The sequence below is a fragment of the Seriola dumerili genome, unplaced genomic scaffold (assembly GCF_002260705.1).
Source record: "Seriola dumerili isolate Sdu_G_001 unplaced genomic scaffold, Sdu_1.0 BDQW01000068.1, whole genome shotgun sequence".
Lineage (NCBI taxonomy): Eukaryota > Metazoa > Chordata > Actinopteri > Carangiformes > Carangidae > Seriola > Seriola dumerili.
Window position 1 is genome coordinate 14,446,291 of NW_019174323.1, and position 21,784 is coordinate 14,468,074.

At 42.9% G+C, this 21,784-nt stretch overlaps 2 protein-coding genes across 2 annotated transcripts; one reads left to right on the plus strand and one right to left on the minus strand.

Moving 5' to 3' along the window:
• Positions 1 to 1,231: 1,231 nt before the first annotated feature.
• Positions 1,232 to 11,871, minus strand: LOC111219648 (testis-expressed protein 2-like). Its single transcript, XM_022742361.1, has 11 exons — positions 10,483 to 11,871; positions 7,756 to 7,956; positions 7,105 to 7,438; positions 5,301 to 5,578; positions 4,965 to 5,114; positions 4,772 to 4,871; positions 4,015 to 4,140; positions 2,893 to 3,055; positions 2,263 to 2,472; positions 1,499 to 1,619; positions 1,232 to 1,405 (listed from the first exon to the last, which is right to left on the minus strand). Exons 1-11 carry the CDS (start codon positions 11,869 to 11,871, stop codon positions 1,232 to 1,234), a joined length of 3,246 nt encoding a protein of 1,081 aa, XP_022598082.1.
• Positions 11,872 to 19,020: 7,149 nt separating this feature from the next.
• neurl2 (neuralized E3 ubiquitin protein ligase 2) lies at positions 19,021 to 20,875 on the plus strand. The gene is made up of 3 exons (XM_022743292.1): positions 19,021 to 19,135; positions 19,229 to 20,028; positions 20,588 to 20,875. Exons 2-3 carry the CDS (start codon positions 19,260 to 19,262, stop codon positions 20,701 to 20,703), a joined length of 885 nt encoding a protein of 294 aa, XP_022599013.1. The 5' UTR covers positions 19,021 to 19,135; positions 19,229 to 19,259; the 3' UTR covers positions 20,704 to 20,875.
• The last annotated feature ends 909 nt before the right edge of the window (positions 20,876 to 21,784 follow it).

Here is a 21,784-nt window from a genome sequence, read left to right on the forward strand (position 1 = left end):
TGTAATGACTTCCCGGTATCTACTTTAAATTACTTTAATTGTGACAAGGAATTTATATCTCTCTAATATGTGTTTGTCTAATGAACCAATGCTGTTGCATCGGGAACACACTCCTACAGTGATACGTGCTCCCTCCCACACATGGTCACACTTTTTTCCCACGTGATTTCACTGTACAAACTGGCGTTTTGTACAGGCTGTGTTTTCCACCGCGCTCCGGCGTCATCGTGTTGGAACAATTCCTTCTGAGTCTTTGTTTCCCATCCTGTCTTTTGTGTCAGTGATTTACTTGTGTCTTCTTTAATTAATTAGCATTCGTTACTATTATTTGCTGTTACTCATACAGAAATGTGGGCTAATATATGGCATACATGTCCCTGTATCATATATGTGAAATTGTTCCAATCTCTAATAGGTTTCACGTATACTTTTTGCACATTTTTATTTTCTATGTACGTATATTTCATGTATAGAAACTCAATATAACATTTGTGTCTATGAGTTTGCTCCCATGTTTTATCCCATGCTTAAACTAATCCAGCCTAAACCTTATTTAATATTCTCTTTTAGGGGCTTTTCAGTTTCAAGCTCAAGCACTTGCTAAATTTATCCCCCGTTCTTACATCTGAATTTCACAGATTTGTATCTGGAGGTAAATGAGTCATGTTTTCTTTCAAGGCATGAAATTCTCCTAAAAGATTCACCAAAATTTTATCTTTGCAGGTTTTTTAAATGAAAAGTGAAGACATGTTTTCTCTGCGCTGCCTCTTGTCTGTCATCTGGGAGAATAGAAGTGACAAGTGTTTTTCAAACTTTTATTTAATAATGTCCATCATCTCATATCCAAAGTGATATCAAGTTGTAAACATCAAAGCAGCAAATAAATAAATAAATATATATAATATATATATACTATTATAGTATATATATATATATATATATACCTTAGAGATATATATATAATCCCACAGGGTTCATTCACATGTAAACATTTGCAAAAGGAATCACTTGTAGTAGTTTGTCATGATGTAATGACTATACCATCCCCAGCTAAACCTACAGCGCAACATGTCCGACCTTTAGAAACTCCTGGCTCAGACATAAGGGTTTTTAAGTCTGCGTGGGAGATGTTCTGTTTCGAGATTCTCATTCTGCTTCTTCTCATTTTCTCACTATGAATATATAATGTAATAAAACCATTTTGCAGCCTCAGCTCTCCTTTGATCGGCGGCTAGTCCGACTCTGGCCCGGAGATCTCAGGTGGGATCTTCTCGATAGAGTCTGTGGAGGAGCTCTGGGACTGAGGGGACTGAGGGGACTGATGCTGGGAGGCTTGAGGGTTGTCCACCCCAGAGTGCATCAGGGGTAAGTAGATGTCATCCATGTTTGGCAGCACAAACACTTTCTGGAGAGGAGAAAAGAAAAAAAAAACATGATTGTGAGACTTGTGAGACATGATTGAGAGAAAACGTTGTGGGTTTGTTTTTGTTCTTTTTACCTGGAACTCGTCCTGCAGTTTCTTTTCAATCCACTCAGTTACATGACAGAAAGTCACCTCCCTCTCCCCCAGTTTGGGACGGACATGCAGATCCAGCTTGGGGGGCACACAGAAGCTGTACCTACAGAGGAGATCAACCACAGTTTTATGATCAAATGTATCTCAAATGTGTTGTGATTGGAATCGGCCACATTTCAGTCCAAGGTGAGGTGAGAGAAGTGAGTCACACCACAGTTTCAGTGCATTTATAACATGCAGTATAAAGTAGAGGCTAAAAATCTCAATGTCTATATCCAGAGCCGCTAAACTAGCAACACATTTTTATTTACTAATTAATGAATGAATGAATGAATTTATCTATTTACTTCCTTTATTTTAGAAGTGACAAGTTCTTTTTTTTATATTTTTCTCCTCTTTCAGTATTTTTCTGTTTTACAAATTTTTATTGGCTTGTTCTTTTAACCCTTTATTTTCTACATTCCCTCAGATTACAGTTTAATGGCATTTGTCATGGACAGTGAAAACACTTCGGTGTTTGTTTTGCTTCAGTTTAGTTCTATGTGCAGAAAAGATCATCCCCTCTGTTTGTGTATTTACCTGATGCAATAAAATTCAAGGTTAAAAACGTACACATGTAAAAGCATGTCTTCATTTCCTTTATTTTGGTTTGAGCACTGACTCTAAATGAGTTTCTGCCTCAACATTTTCATACCATGCATTTTTTTTTGCTTCTATGTTCTTATGCTCCAGCATTCGGTTCATACCATATCCTGTCAGTAGGGGGTGGCGGGATGTTGATGACCAGAGTCCCTGACAGCTCCTGAACCTCCACAGTGAGCAGCAGGGGCGTGTTGGACATCTCCTCAAACTTCTTCTTAATGAACTCGTTCTCTGTCGCCTTCTGGAAATACTTGGATTTAGTGATTTTGTCCACAAATCTCAAAATCTTCCTCCCAGTCCTGCCTCCCCCTGTCCTGTAAGAGAAGATTAGAGGAGAGGAGAGGAGAGGAGAGGAGAGGAGAGTGTTAGTATGATTCCGCATTTGTCCGTAGATTTGGTATTCAGATGCAAAAGTCAAAATTTGAGCTGCGACGCTGAAATGTAAATGACAGCGACAGCCATCTGGAGTGTGATGTCAGCCCAGTTTATTTTCTGCTTCAAAAACAAAGTGAGTATTCACAACACAGAAGGGTAGAAGTAACACTGATGATGGGGGAAGTTACTTGCTTGCTTATGCAGTTAATGCATCTGTAATATTCTTTAATAAATGTAACCTACTTACATCATCTTCTTTCGGTGATGAATGAAAAAAGTCATATAGTTATTTAGCCTTTTGTACGAAGGACACACATACAGACACATATAAGCAGCATTTGTGTGTGATAGTACTCTACCCTTCAGCTATAGGTGTGGATCCCTTCTCCCCCACCGGCCCCTGAGGCTCGGAGAGAAGCAGCTCCTCCTCGTCAGATGAACCGGCGCTGGAGGACTCTTCATCACTGTCCGCCAACACAGTGAGGATGGGCCTGCAGCTGGGAGGATACACAGGCTTCAGTGCTACTGTTTCATTTGCATCCTGATGCTGAAGTTTCAGGCGTTTCTCTTTGGCACGAAAAAAAAAAAAAAAACACATTTCGCAAACGTATCACGAATGCATGTTTTTTTTATCTCCATGTAAAGCTGCACCGCAGCTTTGCCTGGACTTTAATCCCTCCCACCGTGGATCTATGACAGGCAGCTCTACGCTAATAAACATAATGTGAGGCTCTGCTCTGTAGATCAGAGACACGGGGGATCAGAGGATAGAAAGAGGGATGTGCAGGTGTGTGTGTGTCTGTTGTCAGTGTGTGCTATGATAAGAATGAAAACACAGGGTTTACTGTTATTTCTGCTATCACTCATAGTACAATGAAATATACCAGACAACAGAAACACTGAGAGGGCACTCCATAGGTTTTACACATAAAGGGCAGCGAAGAGTAAAACTCGGCCTGTGAAAACAGCTGTAATGTCTGAGGGAGTTTCTTTCTAAAGAGAAAATATCTCTGATGAAATCATGAGCTAAAGACTTGCTTTGACTTGCATTATGGGGATTGTAGGCTCCAGCTGTTTTTAAAGGACAACCACTTTAATACATCTGAGTCTATTAAGCCATTAAAGTAAATGTTGCAGGACATAAAAAATACCGCAGCTGCAAACAGAGAATCTCATCTGGTTATTTTGTTTCAGCAAATGTAAAACATCACAGTGCATATAAATATAAAAATAAATACATTGTAAAAGAAAACAGGGCTCACTCCTACCAGTGAAAGACACCACTACTATAAAGAACCATAGTTACATTATTTTCAGGCATAAAAGGAGATTTGGGGAAACACAAAGAAGTTAAACCAAAAAAAAAATGCTTCAATTGTTCATTAAAACTGTTACGAAATAGTATAAATGTTGATAGTTGTTGATAATTGTGGTTGTGTGTGTGTGTGTGTGCTTGTGTGTGTGAGGTGCTAACCGTGGGCTACCAGTTTCAGTCATACAGTCTGGGTCCTGGCCGCTCTCTTTGCCCAGCTTGGACAAATTGAATTTGGTCTGCAGGGTCATCTGCAGGGCACCGGTGTAGACCAGCTGCAGCTCCAACCACAGGCCTGTAGGGGGCAGCACTCACAGGTCAACGCCACACCACCCAAATTATGACAAAGCTCATGCACACAGCCAAATCTGGAGACACACACACACACACACACACACACACACAGAGTTTAGTAGGCAGATTAAACAGCTTTTACTGTGATTATCAAGCCTTGAAATTAAATTCATAATAAATTACGACAGATCATAAATCCCCTTTGGAGACTGACACATGTGGACCGAGCAGGAGAAACACGGAGAAGCTAAAAACAGGATCACTTGTTGACTGGCAGTTGTGTAACGACAAAGTGGGCGGGAGAAACAGAGACTGACACACTTAAACTCCGCCTGTCATTAGGAGTGTTGCCTGCCAGACTGGCAGATTTTAAAACACATACACACTCAGACATACACACACACACACACACACACACACACACACACACACGCAAGCCAAAATGCTCTAAATGTTGAAGGCCATGGCGTAATGACTCCTCTGCTCAGTGAGATTACAACAGGATAACAACGTCTGATCTGATGTTCTGCAGTACTCAGCTGTAATCACATGAGCAACAGGTCATCTTCTCACTCATCTCCTGCTGTTCCTGTGTGTGTGTGTGTGTGTGTGTGTTTGTGTATTATACTCACCTCTGTGGTTAACCTCTGGTCTGGAGGTAGCGGTGATATGTGGCATAGAGCTGCCCATATCCAACTCAGTCAGAGTGAGCTCGTTCATAAAGTAAGGCAACTGTAAGAAATATTCCACATCACAGTTTAAAACATATTTATACTTGACATTTCCTATGACTTTCACAGTAACTTTAAATGAAACAGCTCGCACTCTGATTTTGCTGAGCTTCTTCTGGATCTTGTGGGAAACTGCGTCGGCCCAGTGCCTCTCTCGCAGGAAGTCCCAGAAGATTCGACCAATTAGAGCGTTAGCCCACGCAGTCTGGCTCTTCCCGGGGTACTCTGCTAGATCGCAGGTACACTGCAGGAAAAGACACATGAGTCAGGACTGAGCAAGGACAAGAAAGAAAGCTGCAGGCTTAGGACACTTTGGAAAGTAGATCATTTTACAGAGAATATTAAATCAGAAACGTGATGCCGTTATAACACGTTATAGATGACTAATGTTATTGTGTATTTAATGATTTGATCGGCAAGCATGACTTACGTTTCCTTTAAGGGTTGGGCTTGTCTCCGTGCTGCTGGCTCCAGGGCTGGAGAGGGGGGACATCTCCTCTGCGGCCAGGAGACGAGCCATGTAGCTAGGGTAATCTAGCAGTGAAAGGCCCCTGGTGCTACTGGAGGTCTGGCTGACGTGGGCTGCAGGGACGCAGGGGACTGGGGGTGTGCAGGGGGCATCCTCATCACTGCTGCCCACTCTGCTGGAACCTCTGCTGCTTGGGATGTTACCTGAGGCACAAACGCTCTGTGCTGGTGCTGGATCACCTGGAGAATGTTTTTCTCTTTATTCTCGGTGCTTTGGAAATCAGTGGCTTTTGGTTATGACAATCATTCACAGAAAAAAGGAAGAAAGACGCAGGAAGGTGCAAAGCAATTTTTCCAGTTGCAGTGAGAAAACGATAAGCTTGTGCTTTATTCACTTTCTTCCTGAGAGCTAAACAAGAAGCCTCATGTATAAAGTCCTGTATGCTAAATATTTTTGCTACAAAAACCAGCGGTAGCTAGGTTAGCATAAAGACCGGAAAGAGAGGGAATTAGCTAGCCTAGCGCCTTCGAAGAGTAAATGTTCAAATCTGCCTAACAGCACCTCTAAAGATAAGTAATTAAAAAATGACATCTCATTTGTAAAATCCATTTAAAAACCAAATTGTAAAAATAAGTCATGGTTTTACAGGGAGTAGCCTAGCTAGCACTACCGCTAGTAAGCTAGTGGGCATGTTTACCGCTGGCTGACCACTACTACTACTTCTGTGAGCGTGTGACGTTTTAATGGAGACATTTCAGGAGGAGGTTCCTATTAGAAATGAGGTCTGTTGTCTTTTTTATAACAACAGCATCGTGCTGTGTCCTCTTCATTATCTATAACAGACCCATATATTTAAGAATTTGACGGAAAATTCTGCTGTTACAGAATTGTAATGTAGAAATGGTAACGATTAATGAATGACTGTTTGAATTCATATTCACAGTGGATATATTGTCATATTTTGGAAGGAATAGACTCGTCATAATCATAATTTTACATTCAAAAATCTTTTGCAACGTTTGAATCACAATTTGTGCTTCACTGTGTTTTTCCTTTTGCTGTACGGAGCTGTGTTATGCGCCTCGTCACAGTTTACTTTCTGTGACCACACCAGTAGACATGCAGGCAGGGCCACGGAAAAATCGCCACCCTACGCCTTAGGTGACCCCCGTTGGTCACATGACCCTCGCCTTACAGGTTGCAGTGGGGCCGTGAAGAGTCTCAAATTTTGATTCGATTTTTCAGGCTTTGCTGTTTCCCGCCCTATTTCCAGTCTTCATGCTAAACTGATAAAATAATAGGATGGAGAATTTAGCTCAAAAGTTAACATGAGAGTCGTAGAAATCTTCTCATGTAACTGTCAACTATTTAAATCACTAAATTACAGCCTCTTGTCCTTCACACCTCACCATGCATTCCCATGAGTGCAGCAGAGCAGCGGTTTTTAATAGTACCCTCAACTAATGCATTAAACAAGAGTGTAGCAATGGGAAAAGGAAGTGTGACGATCAAATGACAGATTATATGTACTCTTCACACTCTTTACTTCTCTTCAAAAATACTGTCTCTAGATTATTTTCTTGATGCCATTGCCCTGTCAGGTCACCAAAGAACTGTGAGATCTGTGTGTTCCCTCGAAAGGGATTGGCTTTGAAATGCAAAGAATTGGAGCATGTAATCCATAATCCACACACATAAAGCATTTGTATAGATGCCTTATCTAGAAGGCTTCTCTTCTCTAATGCATTATTAACGTTTTTCATACCCGATCTGGACACACATCTGCCAGGCCTCTGTCTGTCCCTCTCGCTTTCTCTCTCTGTATCTATGGAGGCAAACAGGAAATGACGAAACCATTCTTCTTTCTCTCGTCCTGTGCGGCCGAAGAGGTAAAGAGTGGTGGGAAGGTCATGGACGGGTTTACAGGAACTTTGTTTTGGACTTGTCGGTTCAACTCCTCCTGGCTCCTCTCCCCGACTCTCCTCCGATCTTCCTCCCTCATCCTCCTGGGAGTTTCCTCCCCCAGCCAGTTGGATGCAGATGGGATACTTCGGGTTCCACACCCTCTTCTGTGCCAGCACAGATGGCAGCAGGAATACCTTTGGGGAACAGTGACAGACCTTTGTTGTGGCAAGGTGAAAGACGACTGTTAAATGGGCAATGCTGTCACATATCCCATTTATGAATTATTAATTAATGCTAAGGAGTTTAATCAATATCAGAAGTAGATTAAACAGTTTCTTTCCAGTTAAACTTTATTTCAAATAAGCTTTAGCATTGTACTTGACCTTGGATGACACAAAGTCAGAAGTAAGTTAAGTTTTATTTTCCTTAGTATATTCCATTAAAAAAATAAAATAGCTTCAGATACAGTTTGAATATTTCCTTTACGAAATGACTTAGATGGCAGCTGTACCTTGCTCTTCGCCAGCTGAAAGCAGCGTGACTTGACGAAGGTGGCCTCCTGGACTCTTTCGTCGTACGTGGCCCTGCGGCTGATGTTGGTACGTGGGGAGTCCAGACGGAGACAGGAGCCCTCCAGGGTGGCAAACACGGAGTGAGTCAGAGCTGGATGGTAGGTTTCTGGGTCGTACTCGTGTATCTCATTCATCCACCCCTGGAAAGACAGAAGGCGAGTGTTGATTTATATAAACACTGCACACAGTTTCAAGTGAGTAATAAATACTTGATCAGCCTGTAAGTGAAGTACAGAGCAAATGTGATTGTAATTGTAATGTTTTTTCCGTGACAGATCCAAGGAGGCTGATCCAAACTATCAAATGGTGAATTCACCTCTGTGTATTTCAACATGATTGAATTTTAACATTGACAGTTAAGGTGTCAGAGCAGCAGTCAGTATTATAATGTCAGTGCTGGAGAATATGTGTATGAGTATAACAAAAATGTGTTTCGTTGAAGGGACATGGATGGACGACCTGGATTCTGCTTCTCAAGCAACTCGTCTTTCCAGACTTTTGGCTGCTGTAAAACAAACCAATCACAGGCCGTAGAGATGGTTGTCCCATGTCAACAAATTGTGAGCAACAGTATAAAACATTCTGTAAGTGCAAAGTTGAATTTATTGGAGCTTTCAGAAAAATAATAATTATAACATTTATAATTATAACAGTTTCACTCATAATTACATGAATGCTATTTACAAATAGGGAATAATCCTAGTAACCTAAATATGACCTAGTATCAGACACAGGGTTGGGGCTGGGGCCAGCTAATCCTTCATTTTTTAAGAAATTTAGAATAAAACTTTGTTCAGTCTGAAATACACGCCTGTGAGCTTAATGCTGTCATACAATCCTTGACGCTCGATGCTCCCTCTTAATGTACAGCCTGTGTGCCCTCATCTCCGAAGTGTGCCCGCAATCACACACCATGACTGTCCTCATTCTGTCATCTGATTACCAGACGACCTCCGAGAACACCTCGCAACCTCTGCCGCTCTGACTGCCGCATCTTAACAGCCCACAGACTTGAAACCAAACCGTTAACGACCAAATAAGGGAATTAGTTCAACACTGAGACAGTAAACCGCTCCTATTCCAACCATCACCGCCACCCTCCAACCCCCGGCTGCCTCGATTGCTGACAAATTACAGCTTCCTCCTGCCTGTATCCCCCACTAATTGCCTCTGGAGCAGACAGTGTCTGGGTGCTAGCTGTCCTCTCCGGTTGCCCCGTGTCAAGCTCAACCAGGAGGAGAACAGTAATTACCACTGCAGCTCCAGCACTTTTTTATTATTGAAAGTTTTAATTGCATTCTGGGCACCTTTATGTAGTTGCATGCCACCCTCAGAAGCTTTAATCTGTGAAGGAACCAGTCAGCAGAGTTGCTCAAGTGACTCTGCCGACTTGACACTGTTCTAGTTTAGAGCAAATTAGCACGGCTGAAAACTAATTACAAGTACTCTTGTTACTGTAATTGGTGTAGCTTTTAAACATGCTTTTTAAAAGTGCATTCAGAAATCAGTCACTTTCACTGAGTAGGTTTTCCGATGGAGTTTTGCACTTGTAACAGACGCAGGTCAGTGTAGCCTGCAGCTATGCTATTATGGGCACAGTCAGAAAGATATTAAATTTCTGTTTGTTTGAACCTTTTTCACTCAAAAGGCAATTTCTAAAGGAGTTCTTGTATCCCTCCGGGTGCCACTTCACTGGATTGGAGCAAAATTGGATGATAAGGTGTCTGCATAGTGAAGTTCCTACTGTCAGAATCCCACACTGACCATTACATAGTGACCATATAACTGTGCAACAACGAACTGAAGCGACAAGAGCGTTTCCATCCACCTGAAAGTCATAAGTTGGAAAAGCTGAAGTCAAAAGGTAGAAAAGTTGATTGTACCCATAAAAACAAAATGCTGCAAAGTGCGAAAGCATGACATCCATGAAGCATGTGACTGTGTGTCCCGCTGAAGCTTCTGCTCCACTGAAGAGACAGAATATTGTGGCTGATAAAAATCAGGTCAGTGTGGAGGGATGAGACGGAAACCTTTCTAAAAATAAATAGATGAAACAAATACATTTCATAATAATAAATATTAAATATAAACGTATTTGCATCATGGTTTAATAGAAAAATAGCAGCACCGACTGAAATGAGCGTTCATTTGCTTTCTTTGGTCTTTTTCTGGAAGATTTGTGTTGAATTTAAAAGAATTAAAAAAATACACTCATTCGCTTGATAGCACTTGTGTCTGTTGAATATTAAGCTTCAGCAAGTACTCAGTTAGCGTCGTTAACCCAGCCTGGTTCTGTCCAAAGGTATGCCTGCCAGATTTCTAAAGATATTAATGAACACATTATATCTTGTTTGTTCAATTATTACAAAAGACAAAGTGTAAAAAAAACAATCTGACATCTTTAAAGGAAGTAATGGGAGAGTCTGTTGATGTTGCCTGGCAAGTGATCAGACGGTTTGTTTCCCAAAATGCTCAACTATTCCTTTAAGAGACAAGTGACAAGAAATAAAGTCTGATGATTCCTCTGACGACTGTAAGTGATTTTTCTCAGATGTTATTTGTGGACATGTTGAGAAATGTGTGAGTGTTGGAGTGAGACAGAGGCAGCTGCAAATAAGGTGAAAACAATGTGACAATTTTTCCTCCTTAATGACTCATCCATTTACCTTGAGGATGTCGGGCTCGGTGTTGAGAGTGCCACCTGTCAAAATCACCTCCCCCAGCAGGGTCTGCGCTGTTCTGTCGGCAGGAGCCGGACGACGAGACCTGGAGGAACCCATCCTAATGAGCAGCAATCCCAGCAAGAAGCCCAGTGCTAGTCCCAGAGCCAGGCCAGAGAAGTATGGACTAAGAGGTAGGATGAAGTAGCCATAAGACAGCACTGCCACACAGAACAAACTCATGCGTGGCAGAGGGTGAGGGGGCTGAGGAAGAGGGGAAGTCTGAGCTAAGGGTGCTACAGGGATTGGAGACCCAGCAGGCGGTCTCCTCGCCTGCCTGTGTGTCTCGATGGCTAATACTTGCATCATATCACCATCTGTACATATTTCCAGCTCCTCGTTATGTTGTCTGTTTTGATGCACGGGACAGGAGCTGCGGTGAATTCTCCCAAGATGTCTGACAGAAGGCCAGTCAAACACAGGCACATCAGCGTCTGCTTTTCTAACGTTCCTCACGGGAGACTCCGAAAGAGCCGTGTCTGTGCTGCTTTCCCGCCCCAAACCTCTGGAGCTGGCCTGGTGAGCGCCCTGGGTCTTACACTGGTGTTTGGGGCTGCCCGCGCTCTCCTCTCTCATGATCTTACTGAACATGCTGCTCAGAGGTTCGTGCACGGCCTCCGAGAGCTTCCTCTTGGTGTCCTCCAGCTCCATTTTGAAGAAGCCCCCTTTCAGACCCTCTGCGCTAGGGGAGAGTGAGCTAGGAGAAGGGGGCGCAGTGCGAGAGTCCCCGTTGCTGCGGGTTTTCGGTTGGGTCAGCTGCTTCCACAGGTGGAGGTTGAGGCGGGAGTCAGATTTGGACTGCGACACCTCGGGCTCGGAGCGGGAGACCTCCGTGGAGATCGACTTCACGAGGCTGAGAAGGGGCTTGGGTCTGAGGGTGGAGCCTTCTTTCAGCTCCAGCTCCGTGGAGAGAGACTTGACCAGGTTAGCAAGAGGCCGGTGGGTGGGTGAGGGTGGGCCCGGGGAGAGGAAACTGGGGCCGGTGGCGGAGCAGTTCCCCAGAGAGCCAGGCGAAGAGGGGGAGAGAGGGACGTGGAAAGCTTGAGACTGCAACCCTCTGTCATCCTCAACAGAGAGCTGCCTCTCCTTAGAGAGAGATATGGATGGGTAGTCTTCATCGTGATCCAGGGAGAAGATGAGCTCACTGTCATCCAGACTGTCCCACTCTCCCTCTGTCCCAGTCAACTGGATCACAATCCCTCGGGGGAGATGCCTTTTGGCTCCAAAGGAGGCTGCACCAACGGGGGAGAGTTTGTGGGGCTCCTGTTGAGTTCTCCCACCTCCTCTTTCTTTATCCTCGCTTCTCCCTTCCCCACTTTTTCCACTCTCTGCCATCTCTTCACTTCACATCGCACAGCCGAGGCACCTACAAGTCACTGAATGGGAATAAATAACCATCACTGTCAGCTACATTATTAAGCCTTGGAGGCAGAACAAATACAAGCAGTGAGGGAATGAGCCGTGCGGGGAGAGAGGAAGGGCATCTTTTCTATGCTTGTGTCTCATTTTCACAGAAACTGCTAACCGGTGCCAACTACGCATTAATGTGTGAATGTCATGTAGTTTAGCTCGGAAGAGTTGTGGGACTCTACATTAATCTGAAGACTAGTGAGCCTGAATCAGAGCCAAGTAAGCACCTCTCCCATAGCTGTCGCTCCACATACTGAATGACTTTTAGAGGCATGCAAAAAATAGACAAGACAGACTTTCTCCCACAAATGTTGTACAAACTAGGGCAGCTCAGGCTTGGATCTAATGTCTTTAGGGGTCTGATTGGATGTCTATGTAGAATTCATTTATTTTATATGGAGGGACTTGAACATGAAATGAAAAAGCATAATTTAAAAGATGCAGCTTTTCAGCATTAAACGAGAAGAGTATATTTTTGGTTTTGTCAAAACTGTAATCTCCAAACAAATCCAAAAACAAAAAACAAAAAACAAACCAAAAAACACAGGAGTGAGGGGGGGGTGGAATAATAATATTCAGCAAGTCATGTCCCTAAGGAAAGAACTATACTTTCTTCCAGTCTCATCCCCCGAGGAGGCGACTGTCAGACGTAAAAAAAAAAACCCGGAGTCACAACCCTCCCTCTGATGTCTTCTCGAGCTGCTTAAAGAGTTCCTTATGTAACGCTGAGATGAACAGTGAAGGGAGTTCAAAGATGCTCTCTGTCACCCCCCCCACCCCCTCACCCCACCCCCAGTGTGGCATTTGTGTGTCAGCAGCCTCGCATGCTTCCACACAGCACATTATACAGCCACCACCTACGGACTTGTCAAAATGATATTAACAAAACGCAGAAGAGAGAGAGAGAGAGAGAGAGAGAGAGAGAGAGAGAGAGAGAGAGAGGCAGCTTGTGTTATCAGCTGTCGTTTTGTGGAAGGAACGAGCGTCGACGGACACAAGCTGAGAAACAGCACGACGGGTCCAAACGGAGACCTTTTTTTACTCACTGTCTCTCTGGGTCAAGTGCACTGCTCTTTATGCACGTTAAACCCCTACCTCTGACTGGTCAGATTTACGTAACTGTATTACAGCGCTGTGTGGCACGATTTCAACCAATTCCACAGCAGCTGGTGGATTCTGACTAATCTGCTCTCACCCAAAATGGACGGTGGGGAGATAAACCCCACAGACACACACATGCAGCCAGGCGGAATTAGACCTTCCTCGTAGCTTTTTCTCCAGGGTGGGAAGAGGGACCATGAAGCTGCTGGAGGTGCCAGGAAACGCGCACGCCACGCACTCACACACACACACAGTTACAAAGGCTAAACTGCTGTTAGGCTAACGAGGTTTTGTCCAAGCTAATTGTGGAACACTAACGGGACAGGCCAGTGCTGCCATGTTGCCAAACTGCTCAATATGGAGTCCAGATGCTGCTGTGCCCCCCCCCCATCCAAATGTTCTTACATCTAATCACTGCAGCTTCAGGTCAACCTTTTTTCATCACCTCATTGCAACTGCATTTATAATAGATTCCCTCATCACAGCGGTCAGCTAGCAATTCTGTGGCTCTACGCATCTTAGTTTACCGTGCTAGCATGCTAACATTGTCTAATTAGCGCTAAACACACAAGTACAGCTGAGGCTGATGGGAATGTCAGTATTTGGCCTGAAAATTTAGATCAGCAAAGGTATTACAGTTCAACCAGAGAGACACACGTGAATGTTTCTGCCAAATTTCATGGCAAAGCATCCAATAGTTGGGTTAGTTAGTCGGGAACATTAGAGTGAACCTCAGTTGGTTTCCGGCCCTGGGAACCATAAATGTCCGTACAAAAATTCTGTGCCAGTCCTTTTTGGATGAATGATAATTTAGAGGTCATGAGGGATCATCCTTCCATTCCATGGCAATCCGTCACATTGTTGTCGAGACGTCGTAAATTAAAGCTCAACCCGTCAACCCTGGTGGTGCTCGAGCTAATCGGATCACCGAGGTTGATAGGATTCCTCTGTTTCTAAGTGATAAATGAGTGATCATCACCGTGTATGAATAATGTGGGAATTACTGATGCTTTTTCATATTGTATTGTACTTTGGCAGAAATGTTAGCTTCAGGATTTTCCCCAGTGTGTGTGTCTGTGTGTGTGATCTCTGCTGACTCCCCTGACTCTGTCCTTTGGGTTTTGGGTTTAACAGTGTTGTTGGAAGGATTCAGCTGCAGCAGCCCCAGAGGCCGCAGAAAGCTGAGTAAAACTACGTGGTTTAATCAAGGACAAGCAATAAAAAAAGGCAAGAACACAAAGAGGTGCAGGGTGAAAGTGGTAAATATAAAATATTAAATAATGTTCTGATCAGTATCTGAATGAAGAGTCCAAGAACTAGTCACCTTGTTGAGCTTCTATGTGCAGGGTAAACCGCTGCTTTCAGGCTCCTGTAAAACAAACATAAGAGAGCTGTTAATTGCCTCATGAAGCTGCGTGTGACATACGGAGTGATCATGTGACGACTGTGGCATGAAACACAACACACGTCTGCTCCGAGTGTGTGACATTCTCAGTCAGTGAAAGTATCGTCATCAACATCGTGTCTGTGACTCAAGTGTGTGTGTGTGTGTGTGTGTGTGTGTGTGGGAGTTGGTCTGTTTGTGTGTTTGTGTGCCAGCCTCTGATCAGACATGAACAGTAACAATCACAGATTAACATTAATGCAGGGTTTTACTGTGAAATCTGACAAATCACACAGCGGGATTACGGGCTAAACCAACATTTGGTGGGGTGTGTTTCCAAGCTGGCTCATCTCCCTGACCCAGTGTTGATTGCAGTTATTAGTAACACCACAATCCCTCAGAGCCCTCTTACTATCAGGGCTCTCATTCTTATGTTTGAGGTCATTTACGTATGAGTGACGAATTAAAGGAAGGAATCTGAATAAATGAGCAGAGAATCAAAAGCAGGTGTTTCCCATGAGAACACCTGTGAAGTGAAGTAATAACAAAGTACACAGGAATAATAATAAGATGGTTACAGGATATGTGAGCTGTGATATAAAGCAGTTCCCTGTTCACCTGTTTAATGCAATTAAAAAGTAATTATTAGGTATGTGGGCTGTGATATGTAGCATCACTTATTCCAGTATATTTACACAGTCTATCACCATAATAAATACGATACAAAATACGTCCATCTCAGTGTTAAAACATTAATTTAATTATGCATTTATTGTATTATTGAGGGACAGTGATGGTGTAGAGAGTATATATATCTATATATCTATAGATATAGGTGTACAGAATAAATATATACAATAAATTCCCCACTTTGCTGATGAATTGTTTCAGTCAATTTCAAGTAAAAATGTTAAACACACACAGTTTGCAGCTTCTCAAATGTGAGTATTTGCTGTTTTTTTCTTCTTCTATGAGATGGGAAGATTAAATGAGTTTAGAACTGGTGGTTGAATAAAACAAACAACTTCATTATGTCATCTTTCGGGTCTGGAAAATAATACATATATATATATATACACACACACACACATACATATATGTATATAAAATACGTGACCCAATCCCAAACCAGTGGGGTCCCATTATAAAATACAAATGCACGCAATACGGCATGTGAGCCCTAACTTGTACGGTGATAAGAGTATGTAACTACACACCTTCACTCCACTCCTCTTACTGGACGACTCACATTCACAAAACAAGTGTGACATGCACATATGACAGTAGAAGTTAAAGTGGTCATTCTTTTCATTAGAATTACACTGCAGCACTGCTAATGATTTGCAAACAGAAACAGAAAAAGCATGCACAGCAACAGAGATGGAGATGAGGTGTTTACTTACCTGAAAAAATAATTTTGTGAATGGAAATGTGACTAAAGCCGCTGGTTGCTGTTGTCTTCTGCTGGTTCCCTCTCCATTTGTGCGCTCAAAGACCACGGAGCGAGTAGTCTCAAAGCTCTCTCTCTCTCCCTCTCTCTCTCTCTCTCTCTCACGCAGTCACACACACCTCCCTTTAACCGACTGCCTGCATCCAGATGTGTCATGCGCTGCCGAGAATCACAGCTCACCAAACTGATTATGAAAAGCATGGCCGCGCTGCATGATAATCCAGATTAAGAGTCCTGCAGCCCCAACAGATGCACACACAAACTCACCCACACAAATATGCATGCGGAGTGTAAACGCTGTCTAATTGTACAAAACAGGGTGACAGCTAAAGTTCAGCCTGAGTGTTAAGTAGTATTATTTTCCTTTGTGATGATGCCTGCACCTAACCAGCACTGGTCAGGAGCTGAAGGTAGCAGAAATATGTCTGTTTCATATTTCATTCATGGATTTGTCCACAGGCAAGGAGATGGAGCTTGAAATGTTTTCATGACAATAAACAAAGAATGAAGGAGGGTAAAAGAATGAATTTCCTCTCTATTTCCTTCCCTCCATCTTGGCCTACATAAAACACACTGGAAGCCCTAGAAATGACAATATGAGGAACGGGGCAGAGTAGTGTGCAGGCTTCAGCTGGGATGAGAGACAATTACCCCCATCCATCACTGACTGGAGGAGGTGTTCCTGAAGAGCACGGTTGGCTGGATGCATGAGTGACAGCACTTACTCAGGACCACAGGACTGTTTATACAGTATATACAGAGTTTAATTACTCTAACACCCTCTCTTATTTCATTATCTGTAGGTTTTGTATTATTATATTGTATGTATTATTATATATACTGTACACTACCTGAAGCATCGCATGACAGACAGACACAGCTAACAATGAGCTGCTGAACATAGTGGAGCATTCAGCAGCTAAAGAGTCAGATGTTTCCATCAAGAGTTGGTGACAAACACACAGAGCCAAAAGGAGTTAAATATTGGTTTTACAGACGGCCTCTAGATTTTTAAAGGGAGCAAACTTGGCAGGTGCCACAAGCTGGAGGTCGTCCTCAGAGAGCTTTTTGTAACCAGATGTCCCAACATCAAAAGAGACAAAGCGATGCTCATCAAGGCCAACAAGAATCACACTGAAATTCTGTGACTGGCAAGACAGCCGTACCATCTAAACCTAAGCCTGTGTTTACATGGAAAGCAGAAACAACCTGGGTCTTCCCAAGACAAGAGCTGAGAATGATTATAGTTTTATCAGTGGGCCAGCGCCGTGTCGCAGCTCCAGAATCAGATCCAGAATCATATGGTTGTGGACGACCAGCAGCATCCTCTCAAAGTCAAACCCATCGACTTTGGCCTGTGCCTGCAGTGGTTCCTGGTGTCTGTGTGCAGACCACCTGGTAAAGGGCACCAGAGGTGATGCTATATATTCCTTTTAATGAGGCCATTATGTCATCTGTGGGCCTGGTAGCTGTTTGCTCTGTCCTGGGCAGATGGACTATGACGTGTTGAGCTTCACTGTAAAAACTCAGGGCCAGAGTATGTGCTGGACTGTGGGAAACGGAACAGATTATTATTTCCACAGACAGACCAGAGGAGTTTGTGTACGACATGGGATCTACGTTCAGGATAGGAGATACATCAGACTCAAGTGTCTTGATGACCTTGAGCAGGTGATGGGAGATAAACTGTGGACGCCAGAGAGAACAGCATCTGTTCGTACATCTGGTCAAGAGGATGTTGCAGCTGGATGCAGACCCCTGGAGGTTGTGCAACATCCATCCTTTACCCCCCCCTCCCCTCTCAGAGCTCCCGTCCTCACACCTGCATTGTGAGAATGGACACTGAGGAGGCTGAGGCAGACCTCAGCTGGAGGAGTATTTGGTTGCAAACTAAGATGTTAAACTTCAGAAAAAGTGAAGGCTGCTCTTACAAAAATGTTATTTCATTTCATCAAACCCCACGAGCCTGTACAAGACACTTCATAGCTTTCTTTTTTTTTTTATCTAGAGCTTCTGATCATATTATTTTTTGATCACTCAGAGATTCCTAAATCCCAGGTTGAAAACCACTGAACAAGAAAAAAAGAAACTATTGCTCAGGCAGCATCAGTAATTACTCCTGTGAGAGAAGCAGCTCCTTAAGTTCATATAAAGTACCACAAAAAACTAAAAGCAAAAAACAAACAAACAAACAATCAATCATTTGAAGTTTATTAATCTATCAAATTTTGGAACAAGTGGCAATGCTAAAACATAAACATATGACAAGCATGCTAACGCTAGTGACTTAATAATGTCAGTTATACTGTAGTATTTAGTTTGCTAACATTAGCTAAGACGAGCCATCATAAGGTAGTGGTCATACGAGACCCAAACTCCTGAGTGCATTAAAGTCACTGAGCGTGCATTTTATTTGTCATGACTTTAACATTTGATGTGAAAAGGAAAGAGTGTGTTGTTACCTAACCCCCCCTACTCTTGATCAATGATCTCTTCCCACCAGCCTGCAAATTACTTCTCATGTACACATAATAAATTACTTCAAATTAAACCAGTTATGTAACTAACTGTGCTATGTATCAATTAGCTTCTAATTTATATGTAATAATAATATGACCCAATATAAATATGAACTAACTAAAGTAATATGCAGGAGCCTTTAATGTAAGACTTTCTCTTTTTAAATATAATTCTTTTTTACATTATTATACTATAATTCCATTATCAAAATAAATCTCTAGAGACACATATATATATGCTGGTATCTCCCTTTAATTGCTGCTTTACATAAGAATGAAATCCCGACTGTATTGCATGGACTATATTTAGAGTACAGCTATGAAGGGCCTGCTGTTTAACATATCTCCCCGGCATATGGCATTATGATAATTATGCAGCTATTACTTCAGTACATGGGTTTGTGGGATTAAATGAGTGCCAGGACCCGGGGGAGGGGGGGTTTGTTCCTCCCACTAACCCTAACCCAATCTCTGTGCATATCTGGTGTGTGTGAGTGACTGTGGGTATGTGCATGGCCAACCCCCACCCCTCAACACACACAGATACCTTCCCATCTGTTGACATATGCAACTGTTCAAAAATAGCCCTCTACTAGAAGCTTTCCCTGAGTGGCCGACAGATAGGCAGAGCCGGGGCTCTTGTCGTGTTTGTGCGAGTTGTTGTGTCTCTACAATGACCACGTGTCGGCCACTAAGTCAGAAACCACTGCAAGACCGTCCGATTGGAAAGTGTTTGTAAGTCTGACCGTCTTTGTTGTGCTTATTTTTCACAAATTTTAAACCAAGTGGGAATTTCTTGTTCACTGTTGTTTCTGTTCTCTGCACTAGAGTGACTGTTTAAACGCGTGGACAAATAAAAATGGAGGCCATTCCTGACCAATTTATGGAATTCCACCCCATTCATGGCACCAACGTCAGACTGGACCTCTCAGGAACCCAGGCCACCCGGGTGGAGAGCTTCGCCAATGGGGTGTGCTTCAGCAAAAACCCCCTGCAGCCTGGAGAAATTTTCCTCATAGAGATTGAGGAGAAGGAGCTGGGCTGGTGCGGCCACCTCCGTGTGGGCCTGACCGCCAGGGATCCCATGAGCTTAGAGGTGGTACCTGAATACTCCATCCCAGACCTGACAGACCAGGGAGACAGCTGGGTCTTCGCCATCACTCGCAACCACAACAAGGTCATAGAGGAGGTCCAAGAGGCCGGAGAGGGAGGACTGGCTGGGGGTCGGAGGCTCGGCAGGGGGGAGGTTGAAGATGCAGATGGAGGTGAGGGAAATGGAGGCGAAGGACGCAACAACATGAAGACTTTCTTTACAGACTCTCACTTGTACATTGAGAATGTTCGGATCCCCAGAGACAAGCTGGTCGGTCGGAGCCGGCCCGGACGCTTCAGCCACATTTTGGACGACTTGTACAAGACGAACGCTCTACCTCCAACAGCCAGACGCAGCAGGATAGGAGTAATGTATGTGCCTAAAGGCAGAGACCTGGCTGATATGCATATTGTCATCAACGGTGAGGATATGGGGGCTTCTGCGAAGGGGATCCCCACCATCCAGCCTATCTACGCAGTGGTGGACGTCTTTGCCGCTACTAAATGTGTCCGCATTGTCCAGGTGGAGTATGGATGTGAGTGTCACAGTGATTCTTTTAACCATGGATGGATTATGAGACGATGGGCCCCTGGGCACAGACACGACACTCTGTCTGTTACTGAAAGAGACACAAAAAACCCACCACAAATGACGAGCTGTTTCGTGTCTCTCTCAGTAACATTTTGCAGGTGAATCAGAACTCGCACAAAAACACACAGGTGATGACGTCTGTAGTTGTTTTGTGTCTCTTTGAAGTAGTTTTGCATGTCTTCGTGGTAGTTTTTAGTCTCTTTGTATTCGTTTTACATTGCTTTATCTTTGTCGTTGTTTTATGTCTCTTTGTGGACATCTTGTGTCTCTTTGAAGTCATGTTTTGTCTCTTCGCAGTCATTTTGAGTCTCTGTAGCTTTATTGTGTCTCTTGTGGTCATATGATCGACTTTCCGGAAAGACATTTTAGCATACAGAGACTCTGACTCAAGGGCCTATGCTTGTTCAGTGGTCCATCCATGCATATTTTTTCATTATTTCGCTTTATTACCTTTCTTCTACTAAATCCACAGTCTTTTTATTCTCTCTTTTCCGTTGCTCCAGTCTCGTCCTTGCAGACGTTGTGTAGGAAGGCCATTCAGAAGCACATCGTCCACAGGATGGCCATTGACTGGCTGGAGCTGCCAGAGGCACTCAAGCACTACTGCAAGTACGAATGAAGGATTAAGACCTATGATGGACAGAAATATCATTTCTGGACTCACAGTTTCTACAGAGAAAAGCATATTTATTTTTAACATGAAATTCCGCGTTTCATTTACAGAATAAAGCGTTTTGGTGGTGTTAAGGTGTTTTGGATGGTGATGCTTATTTGTCTGAGATGACACCTGCATACTGAAAGAAATTCACACTATCTGGCAAGTGTGTTATTATTCATCAACTTTCTCCCCACAGTGCATGTGTTGGAAATAACTGTGGTATGATTCATACTTATTTTCTCTCTTCCAAGAATCTTTGAAGGAATAACCACAGTTCAGTTTACTTGTGTGTTACATGATGAGATTGAAAAATTATACTGATTTTAATGTTATCAAGATAACTGTACTGTAAAAAAAAAAGTGTGCCATGTCTTGTCTAAGTCTTCAGACTAATATTCGGTATCGTTTGACAAGTAAATAAACAAGCTGTTGCAGTAGCAGTGCACATCACAGATCAGATCACACCTCGCTGTAGGTGTTTGAATGCGACAGTGACAGTCATCTGCATTTCCTCAGATCGTCTGTCTCGTTAGGTTACATTTTTACAAAATAGTACTAATAATGCTTCGCTGTAGCAGCTTTGAAGTCCTGGTTGTTACTAAAAGAAAAAAACAAACACAGATCGTGAAAAAGAATTGACTCCCAGTATTTTATTTCAATGAGATCTCATGATAGTTTTGGTTTTATATTTGAGCCTCTTCCGTCTAAAATGAAACAGATATTGTTGATGCTAAAGACAAAATTTGGAAGTGCTCGTGAATAAAAGAACAAGTGCTGGGACACTGACATACACACCTGCAGGTGTAGGGACAACTCCAGTACTCACTTAATTTATTATCAATACTATTCTTATTATTATTATTATTGATATTAAATCCTTTATTTAAACTGGTAGTCTTATAGAGATCAGGATCTCAATTCTAATTCACTGGCATTAAAATGATTGTAAATACAAAAGTAAAACCTTTTAAAATGTTTCAGTGAAATAAGAGAATATAACTTCACATTTGTGTGGAGTTCAATCGTTTTGTATGCAGCACTG